We start from the raw sequence: 24352 nt of genomic DNA on the forward strand, positions 1-24352 counted from the left end.
GGATGTAATAGATGAGTGATATAGATATATATATACAGTATATAGCAGGGAGGTATAAGGATGTAATAGATGAGTGATATATATATATATATACAGTATATAGCAGGGGGGTATAAGGATGTAATAGATGAGTGATATATATATATATACAGTATATAGCAGGGAGGTATAAGGATGTAATAGATGAGTGATATATATATATATATATACAGTATATAGCAGGGAGGTATAAGGATGTAATAGATGAGTGATATATATATATATATATATACAGTATATAGCAGGGGGGTATAAGGATGTAATAGATGAGTGATATATATATATATATATATACAGTATATAGCAGGGAGGTATAAGGATGTAATAGATGAGTGATATATATATATATATATATACAGTATATAGCAGGGGGGTATAAGGATGTAATAGATGAGTGATATATATATATATATACAGTATATAGCAGGGAGGTATAAGGATGTAATAGATGAGTGATATATATATATATATATATACAGTATATAGCAGGGAGGTATAAGGATGTAATAGATGAGTGATATATATATATATATATATACAGTATATAGCAGGGGGGTATAAGGATGTAATAGATGAGTGATATATATATATATATATATACAGTATATAGCAGGGAGGTATAAGGATGTAATAGATGAGTGATATATATATATATATATATACAGTATATAGCAGGGGGGTATAAGGATGTAATAGATGAGTGATATATATATATATATATACAGTATATAGCAGGGAGGTATAAGGATGTAATAGATGAGTGATATATATATATACAGTATATAGCAGGGAGGTATAAGGATGTAATAGATGAGTGATATATATATATATATATATACAGTATATAGCAGGGAGGTATAAGGATGTAATAGATGAGTGATATATATATATATATATACAGTATATAGCAGGGAGGTATAAGGATGTAATAGATGAGTGATATATATATATATATACAGTATATAGCAGGGAGGTATAAGGATGTAATAGATGAGTGATATAGATATATATACAGTATATAGCAGGGGGGTATAAGGATGTAATAGATGAGTGATATATATATATATATACAGTATATAGCAGGGAGGTATAAGGATGTAATAGATGAGTGATATATATATATATATATACAGTATATAGCAGGGAGGTATAAGGATGTAATAGATGAGTGATATATATATATATATATATACAGTATATAGCAGGGAGGTATAAGGATGTAATAGATGAGTGATATATATATATATATACAGTATATAGCAGGGAGGTATAAGGATGTAATAGATGAGTGATATATATATATATATATAGTATATAGCAGGGAAGTATAAGGATGTAATAGATGAGTGATATATATATATACAGTATATAGCAGGGAGGTATAAGGATGTAATAGATGAGTGATATATATATATATATATACAGTATATAGCAGGGAGGTATAAGGATGTAATAGATGAGTGATATATATATATATATAGTATATAGCAGGGAGGTATAAGGATGTAATAGATGAGTGATATATATATATACAGTATATAGCAGGGAGGTATAAGGATGTAATAGATGAGTGATATATATATATATACAGTATATAGCAGGGAGGTATAAGGATGTAATAGATGAGTGATATATATATATATATACAGTATATAGCAGGGAGGTATAAGGATGTAATAGATGAGTGATATAGATATATATATATACAGTATATAGCAGGGAGGTATAAGGATGTAATAGATGAGTGATATATATATATATATATATACAGTATATAGCAGGGGGGTATAAGGATGTAATAGATGAGTGATATATATATATATATATATATACAGTATATAGCAGGGAGGTATAAGGATGTAATAGATGAGTGATATAGATATATATATATACAGTATATAGCAGGGAGGTATAAGGATGTAATAGATGAGTGATATATATATATATATATATATATATACAGTATATAGCAGGGAGGTATAAGGATGTAATAGATGAGTGATATAGATATATATATATATATATACAGTATATAGCAGGGAGGTATAAGGATGTAATAGATGAGTGATATATATATATATATACAGTATATAGCAGGGAGGTATAAGGATGTAATAGATGAGTGATATATATATATATATATATAGTATATAGCAGGGAAGTATAAGGATGTAATAGATGAGTGATATAGATATATATATATACAGTATATAGCAGGGAGGTATAAGGATGTAATAGATGAGTGATATATATATATATACAGTATATAGCAGGGAGGTATAAGGATGTAATAGATGAGTGATATAGATATATATATATATATACAGTATATAGCAGGGAGGTATAAGGATGTAATAGATGAGTGATATATATATATATATACAGTATATAGCAGGGAGGTATAAGGATGTAATAGATGAGTGATATATATATATATATACAGTATATAGCAGGGAGGTATAAGGATGTAATAGATGAGTGATATATATATATATATATATAGTATATAGCAGGGAAGTATAAGGATGTAATAGATGAGTGATATAGATATATATATATACAGTATATAGCAGGGAGGTATAAGGATGTAATAGATGAGTGATATATATATATATACAGTATATAGCAGGGAGGTATAAGGATGTAATAGATGAGTGATATATATATATATATATATATACAGTATATAGCAGGGAGGTATAAGGATGTAATAGATGAGTGATATATATATATATACAGTATATAGCAGGGAGGTATAAGGATGTAATAGATGAGTGATATATATATATATACAGTATATAGCAGGGAGGTATAAGGATGTAATAGATGAGTGATATATATATATATATACAGTATATAGCAGGGAGGTATAAGGATGTAATAGATGAGTGATATAGATATATATATATATATACAGTATATAGCAGGGAGGTATAAGGATGTAATAGATGAGTGATATATATATATATACAGTATATAGCAGGGAAGTATAAGGATGTAATAGATGAGTGATATATATATATATATACAGTATATAGCAGATATATATATAGTAGATGAGTGATGACATCAGCCCCCAGCAGTAGTATCTCTCCCCCTCCCCGTTTCTCGCCGTGACGTCACACCAGTATCACCTGGTGACGCTGGGAGGGGGCGGCACCTGGGGAGGTGAGGTGAGTCTCGGTGGGCGTGGTCTCGGGGATATAGGGGCGGCCCCTGGGCAGGTGAGGTGAGTCTCGGTGGGCGTGGTCTCGGGGATATAGGGGCGGCCCCTGGGCAGGTGAGGTGAGTCTCGGTGGGCGTGGTCTCGGGGATATAGGGGCGGCCCCTGGGCAGGTGAGCTCACACTCCGTCTCTCTCTCCCCGGGCAGCACCATGGCTAACTCCGGGCTGCAGCTGCTGGGCTTTGTCATGTCCCTGCTGGGCTGGATCGGGCTGATCGCCGCCACCATCATGCCCCAGTGGCGGATGTCCTCCTACGCCGGGGACAACATCATCACCGCGGTGGCCGTGTACCAGGGACTATGGATGAGCTGCGTCACCCAGAGCACCGGGCAGATCCAGTGCAAGGTCTACGACTCCCTGCTGGTGCTGGACGGTAGGGATCCCCCGCTCATCAGCCTCTATCTGCCGCTCCCTGCCAATCCCTACTGTCTAGGCGCCTTTATCTGCCGCTCCCTACCGATCCCTACTAATCCCTACTGTCTAGGCGCCTTTATCTGCCGCTCCCTACCGATCCCTACTAATCCCTACTGTCTAGGCGCCTTTATCTGCCGCTCCCTACCGATCCCTACTGTCTAGGCGCCTTTATCTGCCGCTCCCTACTAATCCCTACTGTCTATGCGCCTTTATCTGCCGCTCCCTACTAATCCCTACTGTATGTGCCTTTATCTGCTGCTCCCTACTAATCCCTACTGTATGTGCCTTTATCTGCCGCTCCCTGCCAATCCCTACTGTCTAGGCGCCTTTATCTGCCCTTCCCTACTGATCCCTACCATTCCCTACTGTCTAGGCGCCTTTATCTGCCGCTCCCTACCGATCCCTACTGTCTAGGCGCCTTTATCTGCCGCTCCCTACTAATCCCTACTGTCTATGCGCCTTTATCTGCCGCTCCCTACTAATCCCTACTGTATGTGCCTTTATCTGCCCTTCCTTACTGATCCCTATAGTCTATGCGCCTTTTATCTGCCCTTCCTTACTGATCCCTTCGAATCCCTACAGTCTGTGCCTTTATCTGCCCTTCCCTACTGCTCCTTGCTTAGCACCTACTTACTGCTCCCTACTGTCCATACCTATCTTATCACTATTGTCTGACTAATAACCTTACTGATCCCTATTTTCTGCTAATGACCATGTGACTCACATGTAATATTGCTGCTTACCTGGGGCTTCTGCCCCACCCCCACCCCCTAATGCTGCCTCTAATGCCCCTTTCTGTGGTCCCTGCTCCTCCGATTTCTGCCCTATGCTTATCACTGTTGCGCCCTGGGGTGGGGTAACTGAGACGGCGCCATGTTGGCATGTATTGTGGCAGGTGTGCTGGCAGGGTTACACCTGTATGGCGGGGCGCTATAGCGGCACTATTACTCCAGCTAGTGTCTCCCCGCAGGTTGTGGATGTTGTCTTTGTGGAACTACAACACTTATTGTCTCATCTCTGCTCAGTGTGACGTAGCTGCTTTATAGATGCCCCGTATGTGTGTTATCCCCCCCCCCCCACACGCCTGTCACATAGGGGACCCCCCGTACGCCTGTCACTGCGTGTGTATATGTATAGTGTGTGTGTATACGTATGTGTTTCCCGTGTGTTGTGCAATGAGTCAGTGATGTAAAATAGGGACATTTCCTGGAGTAATTGTGTCACCTGGAAATAGGGAGCACTGAGACCATGGTGGGGCCTTTGTTACTGTGACCTTCCTCCTCCTCCTCCTCCTCCTCCTCTCCCCGCAGCTGTGACTGGGGCGGCGGCCATTCCGGCCTGTGTCCCAAACCAGTCAGACTGGTTCCTCAATGAGTCTGAACTTCCCCCTCCCCCCATTGCCAGTGACACTGAAGATGAAAGTGATAGAAATATGGCGCTAAATACCCCCTTATAGCCCCAGCGAGGCCGTACGTCTCCTGGCATGGTATTACCTGAGTGTAAGCGCCCGTTACTCCTTATCTGCCTCTGATAAGCTGTGATAATGGGGTTATCTGTGTGTGACCCGCTGTTATCAGGGCACGTGAGGCTGCTGGCAGTCATATAGATATAGCCACACGTGTGATCGGGGCCCTGTGTGTGGATGTATGGGTGGGTTGCTATGTGTTATGGGGGGCCCTGTGTGTGTGGATGTATGGGTGGGTTGCTACGTGTTATGGGGGCCCTGTGTGGATGTATGGGTGGGTTGCTACGTGTTATGGGGGGCCATGTGTGGATGGGTTGCTACGTGTTATGGGGGCCCTGTGTGGATGTATGGGTGGGTTGCTATGTGTTATGGGGGGCCCTATGTGTGTGGATGTATGGGTGGGTTGCTACGTGTTATGGGGGGCCCTGTGTGGATGTATGGGTGGGTTGCTACGTGTTATGGGGGGCCCTGTGTGGATGTATGGGTGGGTTGCTACGTGTTATGGGGGCCCTGAGTGTGGATGTATGGGTGGGTTGCTACGTGTTATGGGGGGCCCTGTGTGGATGGGTTGCTACGTGTTATGGGGGCCCTGTGTGGATGTATGGGTGGGTTGCTACGTGTGTTATGGGGGGCCCTATGTGTGGATGTATGGGTGGGTTGCTACGTGTTATGGGGGGCCCTGTGTGGATGTATGGGTGGGTTGCTACATGTGTTATGGGGGGCCGTGTGGATGTATGGGTGGGTTGCTGCATGTTATGGGGGGCCGTGTGTGTGGATGTATGGGTGGGTTGCTACATGTTATGGGGGGCCCTGTGTGGATGTATGGGTGGGTTGCTACGTGTCTTATGGGGGGCCCTATGTGTGGATGTATGGGTGGGTTGCTACGTGTTATGGGGGGCCCTATGTGGATGCATGGGTTGGTTGCTACGTATGTTGTGGGGGGGGGGGCTACATGGTGGCACTGCTGTCTTGGCTCCTACCAGGATTCTATGTGTGAGGTTTAGAGAACCTAAAGAGACGTCCGCAGCAACCAATCAGATTATAGCTATAATTGTATGACCTGTACTAGATGAATGTTGCTATGGGCAATGGCTCCACCTATCCTCTCTAGAAGGTATGATGAATTGCCTCCTCCATGTGTGCAGCTGCAATGCTCACCCTGTGTCTTATACTCAGGGACACGGGCTGCTGTGTATTACTGCCCCCTGTACCATGCTATGACTGGCACACAGGTGTGAGGAGTGAGAGCTGGAGCTATATTCGGGGGGAGGGGGGTATTACTGCCCCCTGTACCATGCTATGACTGGCACACAGGTGTGAGGAGTGAGCTGGAGCTATATTTGGGGGGGGGGGGGTTTCCTCTGATCGGTCTAGGCCTCTTGTTTACCTCTGATGATCTGCAGTCACTGTTTCTAGTTTCTGTGAAACTCCTCACCCCCTCCCCTTATATCTGCCCCTCCCCTGTGTGCGTCACAGCCTTGTCTCAGCACAGGAGTCTCACCTGAGACTGGGCCGCCCCTCCCCTCCCCGCTGGCTGATTCACATTCCCTGTGCTCATCTATGGGGGTCAGAGGGTCCCAGATCTGGTCACTGGCTCAGGAGGGCTCTGCGCTCTGGGGTAGTATGTTGGTACCTGGACAGTCCTAGTTGGGGACCCCGGCATGAGGCGGATAATGTGCTGAGAATAAGGAATGTCAGGTATTTAGGACAGGAGCAGACAGGCCCTGCTATGGGGGTCCTAGGGGAGGGGGTGTAGAATCTACAGCTGCAGAGTGTAGGGCCCAGAATACTGCCGCTGGCTTATTTACCAGATATATATATAGCACATATATTATATAATTATTATATTCCTCGGCGCATTGCATATTTGGCCATTCGCAACAGTCCCTGCCCCAGTGAGCTTGCAATCTATATTCCCACCGTATGTACACACACTAGGGGTAATACTTGTCAGGAGCCAATTAACCTAGAAATGTTGGGGGGGATTATGGTAGGAAACCAGATACCTGGAGGGAACTCTCACCAGCATGGGGAGAGCCGACAATTGTACCAACCGTCGCTGCGCTGGCGAGGAGCTGGCACGTCACTGGCTGGCGAGGAGCTGGCACGTCACTGGCTGGCGAGGAGCTGGCACGTCACTGGCTGGCGAGGAGCTGGCACGTCACTGGCTGGCGAGGAGCTGGCACGTCACTGGCTGGCGAGGAGCTGGCACGTCACTGGCTGGAATACTGTTATATATGACTATAGCCGCCTGGCTGGAATACTGTTATATATGACTATAGCCGCCTGGCTGGAATACTGTTATATATGACTATAGCCGCCTGGCTGGAATACTGTTATATATGACTATAGCCGCCTGGCTGGAATACTGTTATATATGACTATAGCCGCCTGGCTGGAATACTGTTATATATGACTATAGCCGCCTGGCTGGAATACTGTTATATATGACTATAGCCGCCTGGCTGGAATACTGTTATATATGACTATAGCCGCCTGGCTGGAATACTGTTATATATGACTATAGCCGCCTGGCTGGAATACTGTTATATATGACTATAGCCGCCTGGCTGGAATACTGTTATATATGACTATAGCCGCCTGGCTGGAATACTGTTATATATGACTATAGCCGCCTGGCTGGAATACTGTTATATATGACTATAGCCGCCTGGCTGGAATACTGTTATATATGACTATAGCCGCCTGGCTGGAATACTGTTATATATGACTATAGCCGCCTGGCTGGAATACTGTTATATATGACTATAGCCGCCTGGCTGGAATACTGTTATATATGACTATAGCCGCCTGGCTGGAATACTGTTATATATGACTATAGCCGCCTGGCTGGAATACTGTTATATATGACTATAGCCGCCTGGCTGGAATACTGTTATATATGACTATAGCCGCCTGGCTGGAATACTGTTATATATGACTATAGCCGCCTGGCTGGAATACTGTTATATATGACTATAGCCGCCTGGCTGGAATACTGTTATATATGACTATAGCCGCCTGGCTGGAATACTGTTATATATGACTATAGCCGCCTGGCTGGAATACTGTTATATATGACTATAGCCGCCTGGCTGGAATACTGTTATATATGACTATAGCCGCCTGGCTGGAATACTGTTATATATGACTATAGCCGCCTGGCTGGAATACTGTTATATATGACTATAGCCGCCTGGCTGGAATACTGTAATGTATCTATCAAAGTGAGCGTTTGAGGAATTCCCGAATTGATGGGTACATTTAGGCCTGTAACCGTCAGTGCGTCCTCATTTCTGCAGGTACTGTATGTACTGTGTTCATGTGATCGCTGTGAACAAAAGATTTTCCTAGATTGGTACTTGGTGGTACCCTCACAGGTGTGACAGGTCTGGGGGCAAGGGTGGGCTTCAGTTCTTTATATAGAAGAGATTGGGATAAAATACACTTTGAGAGAAGTTGTTACCCTTCAGATTTACAATCTTGTGCTGCTGGTGAAGACCTAAAACTAGGGACATACCTGTGCGCAAAGCTTTAAAATCTGGGACAGTCCCTGTAAATTAAGTTTATACCCCAGATGTGACTGCTCATTAGTTCCTGCTACAAATAGACTTATAGGGCCCGTACATCAGCAATTAAACTATTCTGTGTTTTTGCTGATCGTGTGAGGCTAGTTTTACTAGTAACTGTCGGCAAATCGTCTGATTGTCGCCGTACACTAACAATCTACGGCCGTGGCCAAAAGTTCTGAGAATGACACAAGTACTGGGTGTCACAAAGTTTCCTGCTTCAGTGTTATTAGACCTTGTTGTCAGTGCTGACCCTTCTTTTTCAGCACCTCTGCAATTGGCCCTGGCATGCTGTCACTCACCTTCTGGCCACATACTGACTGATGGCCGCCCATTCTTACCTAATCAATGCTTGGCGTTTGTCAGAGTTTGTGGGTTTGTTTGTACACCTGCCTCTTGGGGATTGACCACAAGTTCTCAATGGGATTAAGGTCTGGGGAGTTTCCTGGCCATGGACCCAAAATTTGGATGTTTTGTTCATCGAGCCACTTAGCAGGGGCGTATCTATAATGGGTGCAGGGAACACGGGCCCCTGGGTCCAGGGGGGGCCCCGCACCACACACCCTGCACCCATAATATTACTTGTCTCTCCAGATTCCCACATCGGCGCGGGGGTCCGGCACTTTAAAACGACTGGAAAATGGCCGCCGCGGCCGTTTTCCAGGTGACCTGTGCAGACACTATAGACTCTGGGCACTAGAGTGTGCCCAGAGTCTATAACTCCGGTGCGCCAGGCGGAGAGGAGGATACCAGTGTCGGAGACTGCACGCGGGCCCCCTCTTTAGAAACGCCCCAGCCTCTTAGTTATCAATTTTGTCTTATGGCAAGGTGCCCCATCATACTGGAAAAGGCATTGTTCCTCACCAAACTGTTCTTGGATGGTTGGGAGAAGTTGTTCTTGGAGGATGCTTGTAATGTTATATCAGTATACCATAGTAACGTCTGACAGAAAGGTCTAAAATTCACTGGAGCAGAAAACTTTGTGAAAACTAATACTTGTGTCGTTTTCAAAACTTTTACAGCCCTGAGTGGTCAGTGACATTTACAGATGGCTTTTTGGCCAGAAATGATGATGGGTAAACCCCATAGTGATTTTTGGCTGTGCTAAACCAGCGGAAGCATGGTCTATGCAAGAGTGGTAGCGATGGCATCGGTAGCTCCGCTAATGGGAAATGGGCTGGTTATTGGTGTTCATAGCTTTTGTTAAGGTGACTTCACCTTCATCTCAATGTTGGGTCTTGGTGACCAGAAGGTGCCAACATCTTGTGTATCTGACACTTGTGAATGCAAAATGTTTTCTATTTGCTTAAATCATTTGATAAAAGGTTAAGGTCCTGCATATATAGACAGATGTCGTGTTCACCTTTTCTGCTTGGTTCTACGGTGGACAGTGAAGGTCTAATCAGTTTATTTTCTCATCAGCTTCCCTGCAGGCCACACGTGCCCTTATGGTGGTCTCCATCGTGGTTGGGGTTTTTGGCCTGGCCATCTCTACCATGGGTATGAAATGCACGAAATGTGGGGGAGATGACAAGGTGAAGAAAGCTCGGATTGCGATGACTGGAGGATTTGTCTTCCTGCTTGCCGGTAAGTGTGGACGGATGTCCCTTGTTATGTTGGGTGGATATAAAAAGGTTTGTCAATATTGTACCTGAGGGTGGCACCATTTGTCCTAAGCTTACACTCGCTTGTGTTGAGTAGGATGTAAGTTATTCCTCACGGAAGTGTTTTCAGCTGGTTTGGTCATGGGATGAGGTGTGTGTGTGTGGCAGAAGGGGTTATGGGGGGTGGTCTTGGTAGAAATAGAAGCAGATGAGACTGATATATGGTGGGAGGGATATTTTATACTGTATATCCTGTGTGGACAGCGGACGTTCCCTTTCTGACCATAAAATCCTGTCTTGTAGGTCTGGCTGCGCTTATTGCTTGCTCCTGGTATGGAAACCAGATTATCCGGGACTTCTACAACCCACTTACACCGATCAACACAAAGTAAGTAACTTTCTATCGCTTCCCCTCTGTCATCTCTCCCAGAAGTATGCAATCTGGAAACCGGCTGCCTTAATACCGACAGCCGGCTTCCCGACTGTCATATCCCAGTGAGGGTGAAATGCCGGGCGGCTAGATGTAGACTCCTCACATTTTCCCAATGCTGGGAGACGGGTCCCTGGCATCCCGATCGAAGGGTTGCCAGGCGCCACGAGCGGACAGCCACGGGGGGTGGGAGGTTATGGTTAGGCACCCTTAAGGAGGGTTAGGGGGTTAGGTTAGTTTATACTTACCTTAGGGACGATCGGGATTTCCAGCGCTGTCGGGCTTCCGCTGCCGGCGGTATTTCATACCGATTCCCTCCCAGATATAATCTTTAGTCTCGCCCTGACCTGCTGTCTGCTAGGATTCCCCTTTGTGGGGTGGGGGCAAACGAAAGCATGTAGGAACTGCAGAAAGATCCTGGTACCCCCTGATCCTGTGCCAGATGACCATGTCCCCCTTCCTCTTGGTCCTGTGCAGGGAGTACACAAAATATACCCCCCCACCCCTTATGATCCTCAGTGCAGGGTGATCTGGTGTCACCCTCCCAGTCTGTGCGGGGTGGGTAGTACATGAACTACTCTCCCCTATGCCTCAGCCCCCCCATGATCTCACGTCCCCTCCCAGTCCTGTGCGTGGGGTAGGTGTGCCGGTAGTACACCGCCAGTTATCATTGGTGTAAGCTGGGTCGTGTTGGAGATTCCTTGTCCTGATGACTCTCTCCTTACCTTTCAGGTACGAGTTTGGTGCTGGGGTGTTCCTTGGCTGGGCTGGCTCACTCTTGGTTATACTGGGGGGTGCCCTCCTGTCTTGCTCATGTCCCCGCAAGAACAACTACAGCAACAAAGGATACCCCAAGAGTGGAGGGGCACGAACAAAGGCTCCCTCCAGTGGCAAGGATTACGTCTGACCCCAGGATGGCGCTACGCTAAAGTGACATTCTCCCGGCTTCCATCTTCAGTCCTGCGATACAGCACTTTGCAAGAAGAATGAGCAGACGGTGCGGAAGACTGCGCGGTGACCTCACTGGCTGGCCTGGACCTATTGAGCGGCCATGTTGGACTATCTCGTCTTTCATCTGTGTTTTGCTTCTAGGGAGGGCTCTTATGTGGGGTTTGCAGTGTCACATAGAGAACATTTCTGTTCACCCGCTCTTTTTGCACCATTTTAGCTGTGGCTATTTAATGTCTGAGTTTTGAGTTATTTGGGGGGGGTTGAATAAAATATATTGTCTGACAGTTCTAGAATACTGTGTCCCCAGGAGTTTGAGAGGGGGGTGGGGGGGGGGGTCCTGAGATTTAACCTTTTTATAGCGTTTGTGTTTATTCCATTTTTATTCTTTATTTTGTAAATAAATGTTTTTGAATAGAGGTGTCGTGTGTCTGGTGTGTGTGTGTGTGTGTGTCTGTCTGGTGTCTGGTGTGTGTGTGGGGGGGGGGGTCTGGGTGTCGGTGCAATCCAGCTGCAGGTATGTTCATGGCTGAACGCCAATAATAAGGAATCTAAATGCAGAACAGGTTCTACATAATGGCGCACAGAGCCACAAGTGCCAGCATGCACTGGTACCCGGGTCCTTACAGTAGAAGAGGATCATAGATCTCTATGGAAGGGGGTATGAATAATGTGTGTTGCATTTATTCACAAGTCTCCCTGGTGCAATACAGGTGCTGTAATTGTCGACTGGCCTTGCTAGTATCCAGGGTGGCCTGCAGGGGCATAGGAGCCCGGGTGATTCTCTTCTCCTCCCCCCCCCCCCCGCCCCCTCTGTGCCAAGTTCCAGACTGTGCACTTCAATACATCGGTCTATTAATGCAGGTACATGGTATGTTTATACGGAAAATCCACCTGTACTCTCCCTCCACTTGTTGTTGTCTTGTGTGAAAATAATATTCAAAATACTGTGAACTAAGAATGTAGTAACCAACACGTAAGTCATCCTGGTAATAACTTACTGTACATTAGTCATTATACAGGTTACACTATAGCAGATGTACCCGGTGTCACCCCTGTGGTAATAACTTACTATACATTAGTCATTATACAGGTTACACTATAGCAGATGTACCTGGTGTCATCCCTGTGGTAATAACTTACTGTACATTAGTCATTATACACATTACACTATAGCAGATGTACCCGGTGTCACCCCTGTGGTAATAGCTTACTGTACATTACTCTCATTATACATGTTACACTATAGCAGATGTACCCGGTGTCACCCCTGTGGTAATAACTTACTATACATTAGTCATTATACAGGTTACACTATAGCAGATGTACCCGGTGTCACCCCTGTGGTAATAACTTACTGTACATTAGTCATTATACAGGTTACACTATAGCAGATGTACCCGGTGTCACCCCTGTGGTAATAACTTACTGTACATTAGTCATTATACAGGTTACACTATAGCAGATGTACCCGGTGTCACCCCTGTGGTAATAACTTACTGTACATTAGTCTCATTATACAGGTTACACTATAGCAGATGTACCCGGTGTCACCCCTGTGGTAATAACTTACTGTACATTACTCTCATTATACATGTTACACTATAGCAGATGTACCCGGTGTCACCCCTGTGGTAATAACTTACTGTACATTAGTCTCATTATACATGTTACACTATAGCAGATGTACCCGGTGTCACCCCTGTGGTAATAACTTCCTGTACATTAGTCATTATACATGTTACACTATAGCAGATGTACCTGGTGTCACCCCTGTGGTAATAACTTACTGTACATTAGTCATTATACAGGTTACACTATAGCAGATGTACCCGGTGTCACCCCTGTGGTAATAACTTACTGTACATTAGTCTCATTATACAGGTTACACTATAGCAGATGTACCCGGTGTCATCCCTGTGGTAATAACTTACTGTACATTAGTCATTATACAGGTTACACTATAGCAGATGTACCTGGTGTCACCCCTGTGGTAATAACTTACTGTACATTAGTCATTATACATGTTACACTATAGCAGATGTACCCGGTGTCACCCCTGTGGTAATAACTTACTGTACATTAGTCATTATACAGGTTACACTATAGCGGATGTACCCGGTGTCACCCCTGTGGTAATAACTTACTGTACATTAGTCATTATACATGTTACACTATAGCAGATGTACCCGGTGTCACCCCTGTGGTAATAACTTACTGTACATTAGTCATTATACAGGTTACACTATAGAAGATGTACCCGGTGTCACCCCTGTGGTAATAACTTGCTGTACATTAGTCATTATACAGGTTACACTATAGCAGATGTACCCGGTGTCATCCCTGTGGTAATAACTTACTGTACATTAGTCATTATACATGTTACACTATAGCAGATGTACCCGGTGTCACTCCTGTGGTAATAACTTACTGTACATTAGACTCATTATACAGGTTACACTATAGCAGATGTACCCGGTGTCACCCCTGTGGTAATAACTTACTGTACATTAGTCATTATACAGGTTACACTATAGCAGATGTACCCGGTGTCACCCCTGTGGTAATAACTTACTGTACATTAGACAGGTTACACTATAGCAGATGTACCCGGTGTCACCCCTGTGGTAATAACTTACTGTACATTAGTCATTATACATGTTACACTATAGCAGATGTACCCGGTGTCACCCCTGTGGTAATAACTTACTGTACATTAGTCATTATACAGGTTACACTATAGCAGATGTACCCGGTGTCACCCCTGTGGTAATAACTTACTGTACATTAGACAGGTTACACTATAGCAGATGTACCCGGTGTCACCCCTGTGGTAATAACTTACTGTACATTAGTCATTATACATGTTACACTATAGCAGATGTACCCGGTGTCACCCCTGTGGTAATAACTTACTGTACATTAGTCATTATACAGGTTACACTATAGTAGATGTACCTGGTGTCACTCCTGTGGTAATAACTTACTGTACATTAGTCATTATACAGGTTACACTATAGCAGATGTACCCGGTGTCACCCCTGTGGTAATAACTTACTGTACATTAGTCATTATACAGGTTACACTATAGCAGATGTACCCGGTGTCACCCCTGTGGTAATAACTTACTGTACATTAGTCATTATACAGGTTACACTATAGCAGATGTACCCGGTGTCACCCCTGTGGTAATAACTTACTGTACATTAGTCTCATTATACAGGTTACACTATAGCAGATGTACCCGGTGTCACCCCTGTGGTAATAACTTACTGTACATTACTCTCATTATACATGTTACACTATAGCAGATGTACCCGGTGTCACCCCTGTGGTAATAACTTACTGTACATTAGTCTCATTATACATGTTACACTATAGCAGATGTACCCGGTGTCACCCCTGTGGTAATAACTTCCTGTACATTAGTCATTATACATGTTACACTATAGCAGATGTACCTGGTGTCACCCCTGTGGTAATAACTTACTGTACATTAGTCATTATACAGGTTACACTATAGCAGATGTACCCGGTGTCACCCCTGTGGTAATAACTTACTGTACATTAGTCTCATTATACAGGTTACACTATAGCAGATGTACCCGGTGTCATCCCTGTGGTAATAACTTACTGTACATTAGTCATTATACAGGTTACACTATAGCAGATGTACCTGGTGTCACCCCTGTGGTAATAACTTACTGTACATTAGTCATTATACATGTTACACTATAGCAGATGTACCCGGTGTCACCCCTGTGGTAATAACTTACTGTACATTAGTCATTATACAGGTTACACTATAGCGGATGTACCCGGTGTCACCCCTGTGGTAATAACTTACTGTACATTAGTCATTATACATGTTACACTATAGCAGATGTACCCGGTGTCACCCCTGTGGTAATAACTTACTGTACATTAGTCATTATACAGGTTACACTATAGAAGATGTACCCGGTGTCACCCCTGTGGTAATAACTTGCTGTACATTAGTCATTATACAGGTTACACTATAGCAGATGTACCCGGTGTCATCCCTGTGGTAATAACTTACTGTACATTAGTCATTATACATGTTACACTATAGCAGATGTACCCGGTGTCACTCCTGTGGTAATAACTTACTGTACATTAGACTCATTATACAGGTTACACTATAGCAGATGTACCCGGTGTCACCCCTGTGGTAATAACTTACTGTACATTAGTCATTATACAGGTTACACTATAGCAGATGTACCCGGTGTCACCCCTGTGGTAATAACTTACTGTACATTAGACAGGTTACACTATAGCAGATGTACCCGGTGTCACCCCTGTGGTAATAACTTACTGTACATTAGTCATTATACATGTTACACTATAGCAGATGTACCCGGTGTCACCCCTGTGGTAATAACTTACTGTACATTAGACTCATTATACAGGTTACACTATAGCAGATGTACCCGGTGTCACCCCTGTGGTAATAACTTACTGTACATTACTCTCATTATACAGGTTACACTATAGCAGATGTACCCGGTGTCACCCCTGTGGTAATAACTTACTGTACATTAGTCATTATACAGGTTACACTATAGCAGATGTACCCGGTGTCATCCTGGTGGTAATTTACTGTACATTAGTCATTATACAGGTTACACTATAGCAGATGTACCCGGTGTCACCCCTGTGGTAATATCTTACTGTACATTAGTCATTATACAGGTTACACTATAGAAGATGTACCCGGTGTCACCCCTGTGGTAATAACTTACTGTACATTAGTCATTATACAGGTTACACTATAGCAGATGTACCCGGTGTCACCCCTGTGGTAATAACTTACTGTACATTAGTCATTATACAGGTTACACTATAGCAGATGTACCCGGTGTCACCCCTGTGGTAATAACTTACTGTACATTAGTCATTATACATGTTACACTATAGCAGATGTACCCGGTGTCACCCCTGTGGTAATATCTTACTGTACATTAGTCATTATACAGGTTACACTATAGCAGATGTACCTGGTGTCACCCCTGTGGTAATAACTTACAGTACATTACTCTCATTATACAGGTTACACTATAGCAGATGTACCCGGTGTCACCCCTGTGGTAATAACTTACTATACATTAGTCATTATACAGGTTACACTATAGCAGATGTACCCGGTGTCACCCCTGTGGTAATAACTTACAGTACATTACTCTCATTATACAGGTTACACTATAGCAGATGTACCCGGTGTCACCCCTGTGGTAATAACTTACTGTACATTAGTCATTATACATGTTACACTATAGCAGATGTACCTGGTGTCACCCCTGTGGTAATAACTTACTGTACATTAGTCATTATACAGGTTACACTATAGCAGATGTACCCGGTGTCACTCCTGTGGTAATAACTTACTGTATATTAGTCATTATACAGGTTACACTATAGCAGATGTACCCGGTGTCACCCCTGTGGTAATAACTTACTGTACATTAGTCATTATACAGGTTACACTATAGCAGATGTACCCGGTGTCACCCCTGTGGTAGTAACTTACTGTACATTAGTCATTATACATGTTACACTATAGCAGATGTACCCGGTGTCACCCCTGTGGTAATAACTTACTGTACATTAGTCTCATTATACAGGTTACACTATAGAAGATGTACCCGGTGTCACCCCTGTGGTAATAACTTACTGTACATTAGTCATTATACATGTTACACTATAGCAGATGTACCCGGTGTCACCCCTGTGGTAATAACTTACTGTACATTAGTCATTATACATGTTACACTATAGCAGATGTACCTGGTGTCACCCCTGTGGTAATAACTTACTGTACATTAGTCATTATACAGGTTACACTATAGCAGATGTACCCGGTGTCACCCCTGTGGTAATAACTTACTGTACATTAGTCTCATTATACAGGTTACACTATAGCAGATGTACCCGGTGTCATCCCTGTGGTAATAACTTACTGTACATTAGTCATTATACAGGTTACACTATAGCAGATGTACCTGGTGTCACCCCTGTGGTAATAACTTACTGTACATTAGTCATTATACATGTTACACTATAGCAGATGTACCCGGTGTCACCCCTGTGGTAATAACTTACTGTACATTAGTCATTATACAGGTTACACTATAGCAGATGTACCCGGTGTCACCCCTGTGGTAATAACTTGCTGTACATTAGTCATTATACAGGTTACACTATAGCAGATGTACCCGGTGTCACTCCTGTGGTAATAACTTACTGTACATTAGTCATTATACAGGTTACACTATAGCAGATGTACCCGGTGTCACCCCTGTGGTAATAACTTACTGTACATTAGTCATTATACAGGTTACACTATAGCGGATGTACCCGGTGTCACCCCTGTGGTAATAACTTGCTGTACATTAGTCATTATACAGGTTACACTATAGCAGATGTACCCGGTGTCACCCCTGTGGTAATAACTTACTGTACATTAGTCATTATACAGGTTACACTATAGCAGATGTACCCGGTGTCACCCCTGTGGTAATAACTTACTGTACATTAGTCATTATACAGGTTACACTATAGAAGATGTACCCGGTGTCACCCCTGTGGTAATAACTTGCTGTACATTAGTCATTATACAGGTTACACTATAGCAGATGTACCCGGTGTCATCCCTGTGGTAATAACTTACTGTACATTAGTCATTATACATGTTACACTATAGCAGATGTACCCGGTGTCACTCCTGTGGTAATAACTTACTGTACATTAGACTCATTATACAGGTTACACTATAGCAGATGTACCCGGTGTCACCCCTGTGGTAATAACTTACTGTACATTAGACTCATTATACAGGTTACACTATAGCAGATGTACCCGGTGTCACCCCTGTGGTAATAACTTACTGTACATTAGTCATTATACATGTTACACTATAGCAGATGTACCCGGTGTCACCCCTGTGGTAATAACTTACTGTACATTAGACTCATTATACAGGTTACACTATAGCAGATGTACCCGGTGTCACTCCTGTGGTAATAACTTACTGTACATTAGTCATTATACAGGTTACACTATAGCAGATGTACCCGGTGTCACCCCTGTGGTAATAACTTACTGTACATTAGTTATTATACAGGTTACACTATAGCAGATGTACCTGGTATCACCCCTGTGGTAATAACTTACTGTACATTAGTCATTATACAGGTTACACTATAGCAGATGTACCCCGGTGTCACCCCTGTGGTAATAACTTACTGTACATTAGTTATTATACAGGTTACACTATAGCAGATGTACCCGGTGTCACCCCTGTGGTAACTTACTGTACATTAGTCATTATACAGGTTACACTATAGCAGATGTACCTGGTGTCACCCCTGTGGTAATAACTTACTGTACATTAGTCATTATACAGGTTACACTATAGCAGATGTACCCGGTGTCACCCCTGTGGTAATAACTTACTGTACATTAGTCATTATACAGGTTACACTATAGCAGATGTACCCGGTGTCACCCCTGTGGTAATAACTTACTGTACATTAGTTATTATACAGGTTACACTATAGCAGATGTACCCGGTGTCACCCCTGTGGTAATAACTTACTGTACATTAGTCATTATACAGGTTACACTATAGCAGATGTACCCGGTGTCACCCCTGTGGTAATAACTTACTGTACATTAGTCATTATACATGTTACACTATAGCAGATGTACCCGGTGTCACCCCTGTGGTAATAACTTACTGTACATTACTCTCATTATACAGGTTACACTATAGCAGATGTACCCGGTGTCACCCCTGTGGTAATAACTTACTGTACATTAGTCATTATACAGGTTACACTATAGCAGATGTACCCGGTGTCATCCCTGTGGTAATAACTTACTGTACATTAGACTCATTATACAGGTTACACTATAGCAGATGTACCCGGTGTCACCCCTGTGGTAATAACTTACTGTACATTAGTCATTATACAGGTTACACTATAGTAGAAGTACCCGGTGTCATCCCTGTGGTAATAACTTACTGTACATTAGTCATTATACAGGTTACACTATAGCAGATGTACCCGGTGTCATCCTGGTGGTAATTTACTGTACATTAGTCATTATACAGGTTACACTATAGCAGATGTACCCGGTGTCACCCCTGTGGTAATATCTTACTGTACATTAGTCATTATACAGGTTACACTATAGCAGATGTACCCGGTGTCACCCCTGTGGTAATAACTTACTGTACATTAGTCATTATACAGGTTACACTATAGCAGATGTACCCGGTGTCACCCCTGTGGTAATAACTTACTGTACATTAGTCATTATACAGGTTACACTATAGCAGATGTACCCGGTGTCACCCCTGTGGTAATAACTTACTGTACATTAGTCATTATACAGGTTACACTATAGCAGATGTACCCGGTGTCACCCCTGTGGTAATAACTTACTGTACATTAGTCATTATACATGTTACACTATAGCAGATGTACCCGGTGTCACCCCTGTGGTAATATCTTACTGTACATTAGTCATTATACAGGTTACACTATAGCAGATGTACCCGGTGTCACCCCTGTGGTAATAACTTACTGTACATTAGTCATTATACAGGTTACACTATAGCAGATGTACCCGGTGTCACTCCTGTGGTAATAACTTACTGTACATTAGTCATTATACAGGTTACACTATAGCAGATGTACCTGGTGTCACCCCTGTGGTAATAACTTACTGTACATTACTCTCATTATACAGGTTACACTATAGCAGATGTACCCGGTGTCATCCCTGTGGTAATAACTTACTGTACATTAGTCATTATACAGGTTACACTATAGCAGATGTACCCGGTGTCACCCCTGTGGTAATAACTTACTGTACATTAGTCATTATACAGGTTACACAATAGCAGATGTACCCGGTGTCACCCCTGTGGTAATAACTTACTGTACATTAGTCATTATACAGGTTACACTATAGCAGATGTACCCGGTGTCACCCCTGTGGTAATAACTTACTGTACATTAGTCATTATACAGGTTACACTATAGCAGATGTACCCGGTGTCACCCCTGTGGTAATAACTTACTGTACATTAGTCATTATACAGGTTACACTATAGCAGATGTACCCGGTGTCACCCCTGTGGTAATAACTTACTGTACATTAGTCATTATACAGGTTACACTATAGAAGATGTACCCGGTGTCACCCCTGTGGTAATAACTTACTGTACATTACTCTCATTATACAGGTTACACTATAGCAGATGTACCTGGTGTCACCCCTGTGGTAATATCTTACTGTACATTAGTCATTATACAGGTTACACTATAGCAGATGTACCCGGTGTCACCCCTGTGGTAATAACTTACTGTACATTACTCTCATTATACAGGTTACACTATAGCAGATGTACCTGGTGTCATCCCTGTGGTAATAACTTACTGTACATTAGTCATTATACAGGTTACACTATAGAAGATGTACCCGGTGTCACCCCTGTGGTAATAACTTGCTGTACATTAGTCATTATACAGGTTACACTATAGAAGATGTACCCGGTGTCACCCCTGTGGTAATAACTTACTGTACATTAGACTCATTATACAGGTTACACTATAGCAGATGTACCTGGTGTCACCCCTGGGGTAATATCTTACTGTACATTAGTCATTATACAGGTTACACTATAGCAGATGTACCCGGTGTCACCCCTGTGGTAATAACTTACTGTACATTACTCTCATTATACAGGTTACACTATAGCAGATGTACCTGGTGTCATCCCTGTGGTAATAACTTACTGTACATTAGTCATTATACAGGTTACACTATAGAAGATGTACCCGGTGTCACCCCTGTGGTAATAACTTACTGTACATTAGTCATTATACATGTTACACTATAGCAGATGTACCCGGTGTCATCCTGGTGGTAACTTACTGTACATTAGTCATTATACAGGTTACACTATAGCAGATGTACCTGGTGTCACCCCTGTGGTAATAACTTACTGTACATTAGTCATTATACAGGTTACACTATAGCAGATGTACCCGGTGTCACCCCTGTGGTAATAACTTACTGTACATTAGTTATTATACAGGTTACACTATAGCAGATGTACCCGGTGTCACCCCTGTGGTATTAACTTACTGTACATTAGTCATTATACAGGTTACACTATAGCAGATGTACCCGGTGTCACCCCTGTGGTAATAACTTACTATACATTAGTCATTATACAGGTTACACTATAGCAGATGTACCCGGTGTCATCCCTGTGGTAATAACTTACTGTACATTAGACTCATTATACAGGTTACACTATAGAAGATGTACCCGGTGTCACCCCTGTGGTAATAGCTTACTGTACATTAGTCATTATACAGGTTACACTATAGCAGATGTACCCGGTGTCATCCCTGTGGTAATAACTTACTGTACATTAGTCATTATACAGGTTACACTATAGCAGATGTACCTGGTGTCACCCCTGTGGTAATAACTTACTGTACATTAGTCATTATACATGTTACACTATAGCAGATGTACCCGGTGTCATCCCTGTGGTAATAACTTACTGTACATTAGTCATTATACATGTTACACTATAGCAGATGTACCCGGTGTCACCCCTGTGGTAATAACTTACTGTACATTAGTCATTATACAGGTTACACTATAGCAGATGTACCCGGTGTCACCCCTGTGGTAATAACTTGCTGTACATTAGTCATTATACAGGTTACACTATAGCAGATGTACCCGGTGTCATCCCTGTGGTAATAACTTACTGTACATTAGTCATTATACAGGTTACACTATAGCAGATGTACCCGGTGTCACCCCTGTGGTAATAACTTACTGTACATTAGTCATTATACAGGTTACACTATAGAAGATGTACCCGGTGTCACCCCTGTGGTAATAACTTGCTGTACATTAGTCATTATACAGGTTACACTATAGCAGATGTACCCGGTGTCATCCCTGTGGTAATAACTTACTGTACATTAGTCATTATACATGTTACACTATAGCAGATGTACCCGGTGTCACTCCTGTGGTAATAACTTACTGTACATTAGTCATTATACAGGTTACACTATAGAAGATGTACCCGGTGTCACCCCTGTGGTAATAACTTACTGTACATTAGACTCATTATACAGGTTACACTATAGCAGATGTACCCGGTGTCACTCCTGTGGTAATAACTTACTGTACATTAGTCATTATACAGGTTACACTATAGCAGATGTACCCGGTGTCACCCCTGTGGTAATAACTTACTGTACATTAGTTATTATACAGGTTACACTATAGCAGATGTACCTGGTATCACCCCTGTGGTAATAACTTACTGTACATTAGTCATTATACATGTTACACTATAGCAGATGTACCCGGTGTCACCCCTGTGGTAATAACTTACTGTACATTACTCTCATTATACAGGTTACACTATAGCAGATGTACCTGGTGTCACCCCTGTGGTAATAACTTACTGTACATTACTCTCATTATACAGGTTACACTATAGCAGATGTACCCGGTGTCATCCCTGTGGTAATAACTTACTGTACATTAGTCATTATACAGGTTACACTATAGCAGATGTACCCGGTGTCACCCCTGTGGTAACAACTTACTGTACATTAGTCATTATACATGTTACACTATAGCAGATGTACCCGGTGTCACCCCTGTGGTAATAACTTACTGTACATTAGTCATTATACAGGTTACACTATAGCAGATGTACCCGGTGTCACCCCTGTGGTAATAACTTACTGTACATTAGTTATTATACAGGTTACACTATAGCAGATGTACCTGGTATCACCCCTGTGGTAATAACTTACTGTACATTAGTCATTATACATGTTACACTATAGCAGATGTACCCGGTGTCATCCTGGTGGTAACTTACTGTACATTAGTCATTATACAGGTTACACTATAGCAGATGTACCTGGTGTCACCCCTGTGGTAATAACTTACTGTACATTACTCTCATTATACAGGTTACACTATAGCAGATGTACCAGGTGTCATCCCTGTGGTAATAACTTACTGTACATTAGTCATTATACAGGTTACACTATAGCAGATGTACCCGGTGTCACCCCTGTGGTAATAACTTACTGTACATTAGTCATTATACAGGTTACACTATAGAAGATGTACCCGGTGTCACCCCTGTGGTAATAGCTTACTGTACATTACTCTCATTATACATGTTACACTATAGCAGATGTACCCGGTGTCACCCCTGTGGTAATAACTTACTGTACATTAGTCATTATACAGGTTACACTATAGAAGATGTACCCGGTGTCACCCCTGTGGTAATAACTTACTGTACATTAGTCATTATACAGGTTACACAATAGCAGATGTACCCGGTGTCACCCCTGTGGTAATAACTTACTGTACATTAGTCATTATACAGGTTACACTATAGCAGATGTACCCGGTGTCACCCCTGTGGTAATAACTTACTGTACATTAGTCATTATACAGGTTACACTATAGCAGATGTACCCGGTGTCACCCCTGTGGTAATAACTTACTGTACATTAGTCATTATACAGGTTACACTATAGCAGATGTACCCGGTGTCACC

At 42.8% G+C, this 24352-nt stretch overlaps 1 protein-coding gene across 1 annotated transcript; it reads left to right on the forward strand.

The window, feature by feature from the left end:
- The first annotated feature begins 3371 nt into the window (after positions 1–3371).
- Positions 3372–12014, forward strand: LOC148430949 (claudin-7-like). Its single transcript, XM_088466406.1, has 4 exons — positions 3372–3637; positions 10135–10299; positions 10620–10704; positions 11479–12014. Exons 1-4 carry the CDS (start codon positions 3415–3417, stop codon positions 11651–11653), a joined length of 648 nt encoding a protein of 215 aa, XP_088322532.1. The 5' UTR covers positions 3372–3414; the 3' UTR covers positions 11654–12014.
- The last annotated feature ends 12338 nt before the right edge of the window (positions 12015–24352 follow it).

This window comes from Taudactylus pleione, unplaced genomic scaffold (genome assembly GCF_031769625.1).
Source record: "Taudactylus pleione unplaced genomic scaffold, aTauple2 ptg003057l, whole genome shotgun sequence".
NCBI lineage: Eukaryota > Metazoa > Chordata > Amphibia > Anura > Myobatrachidae > Taudactylus > Taudactylus pleione.

Bases quoted from the DNA above. Each gene is read 5' to 3' on its own strand.
- LOC148430949 (XM_088466406.1), top strand. From the start codon at position 3,415: ATGGCTAACTCCGGGCTGCAGCTGCTGGGCTTTGTCATGTCCCTGCTG. The intron at 3,638-10,134 runs GTAGGGATCCCC...TTTTCTCATCAG, and splicing joins CTCCCTGCTGGTGCTGGACG to CTTCCCTGCAGGCCACACGT. The intron at 10,705-11,478 runs GTAAGTAACTTT...CTTACCTTTCAG, and splicing joins CTTACACCGATCAACACAAA to GTACGAGTTTGGTGCTGGGG.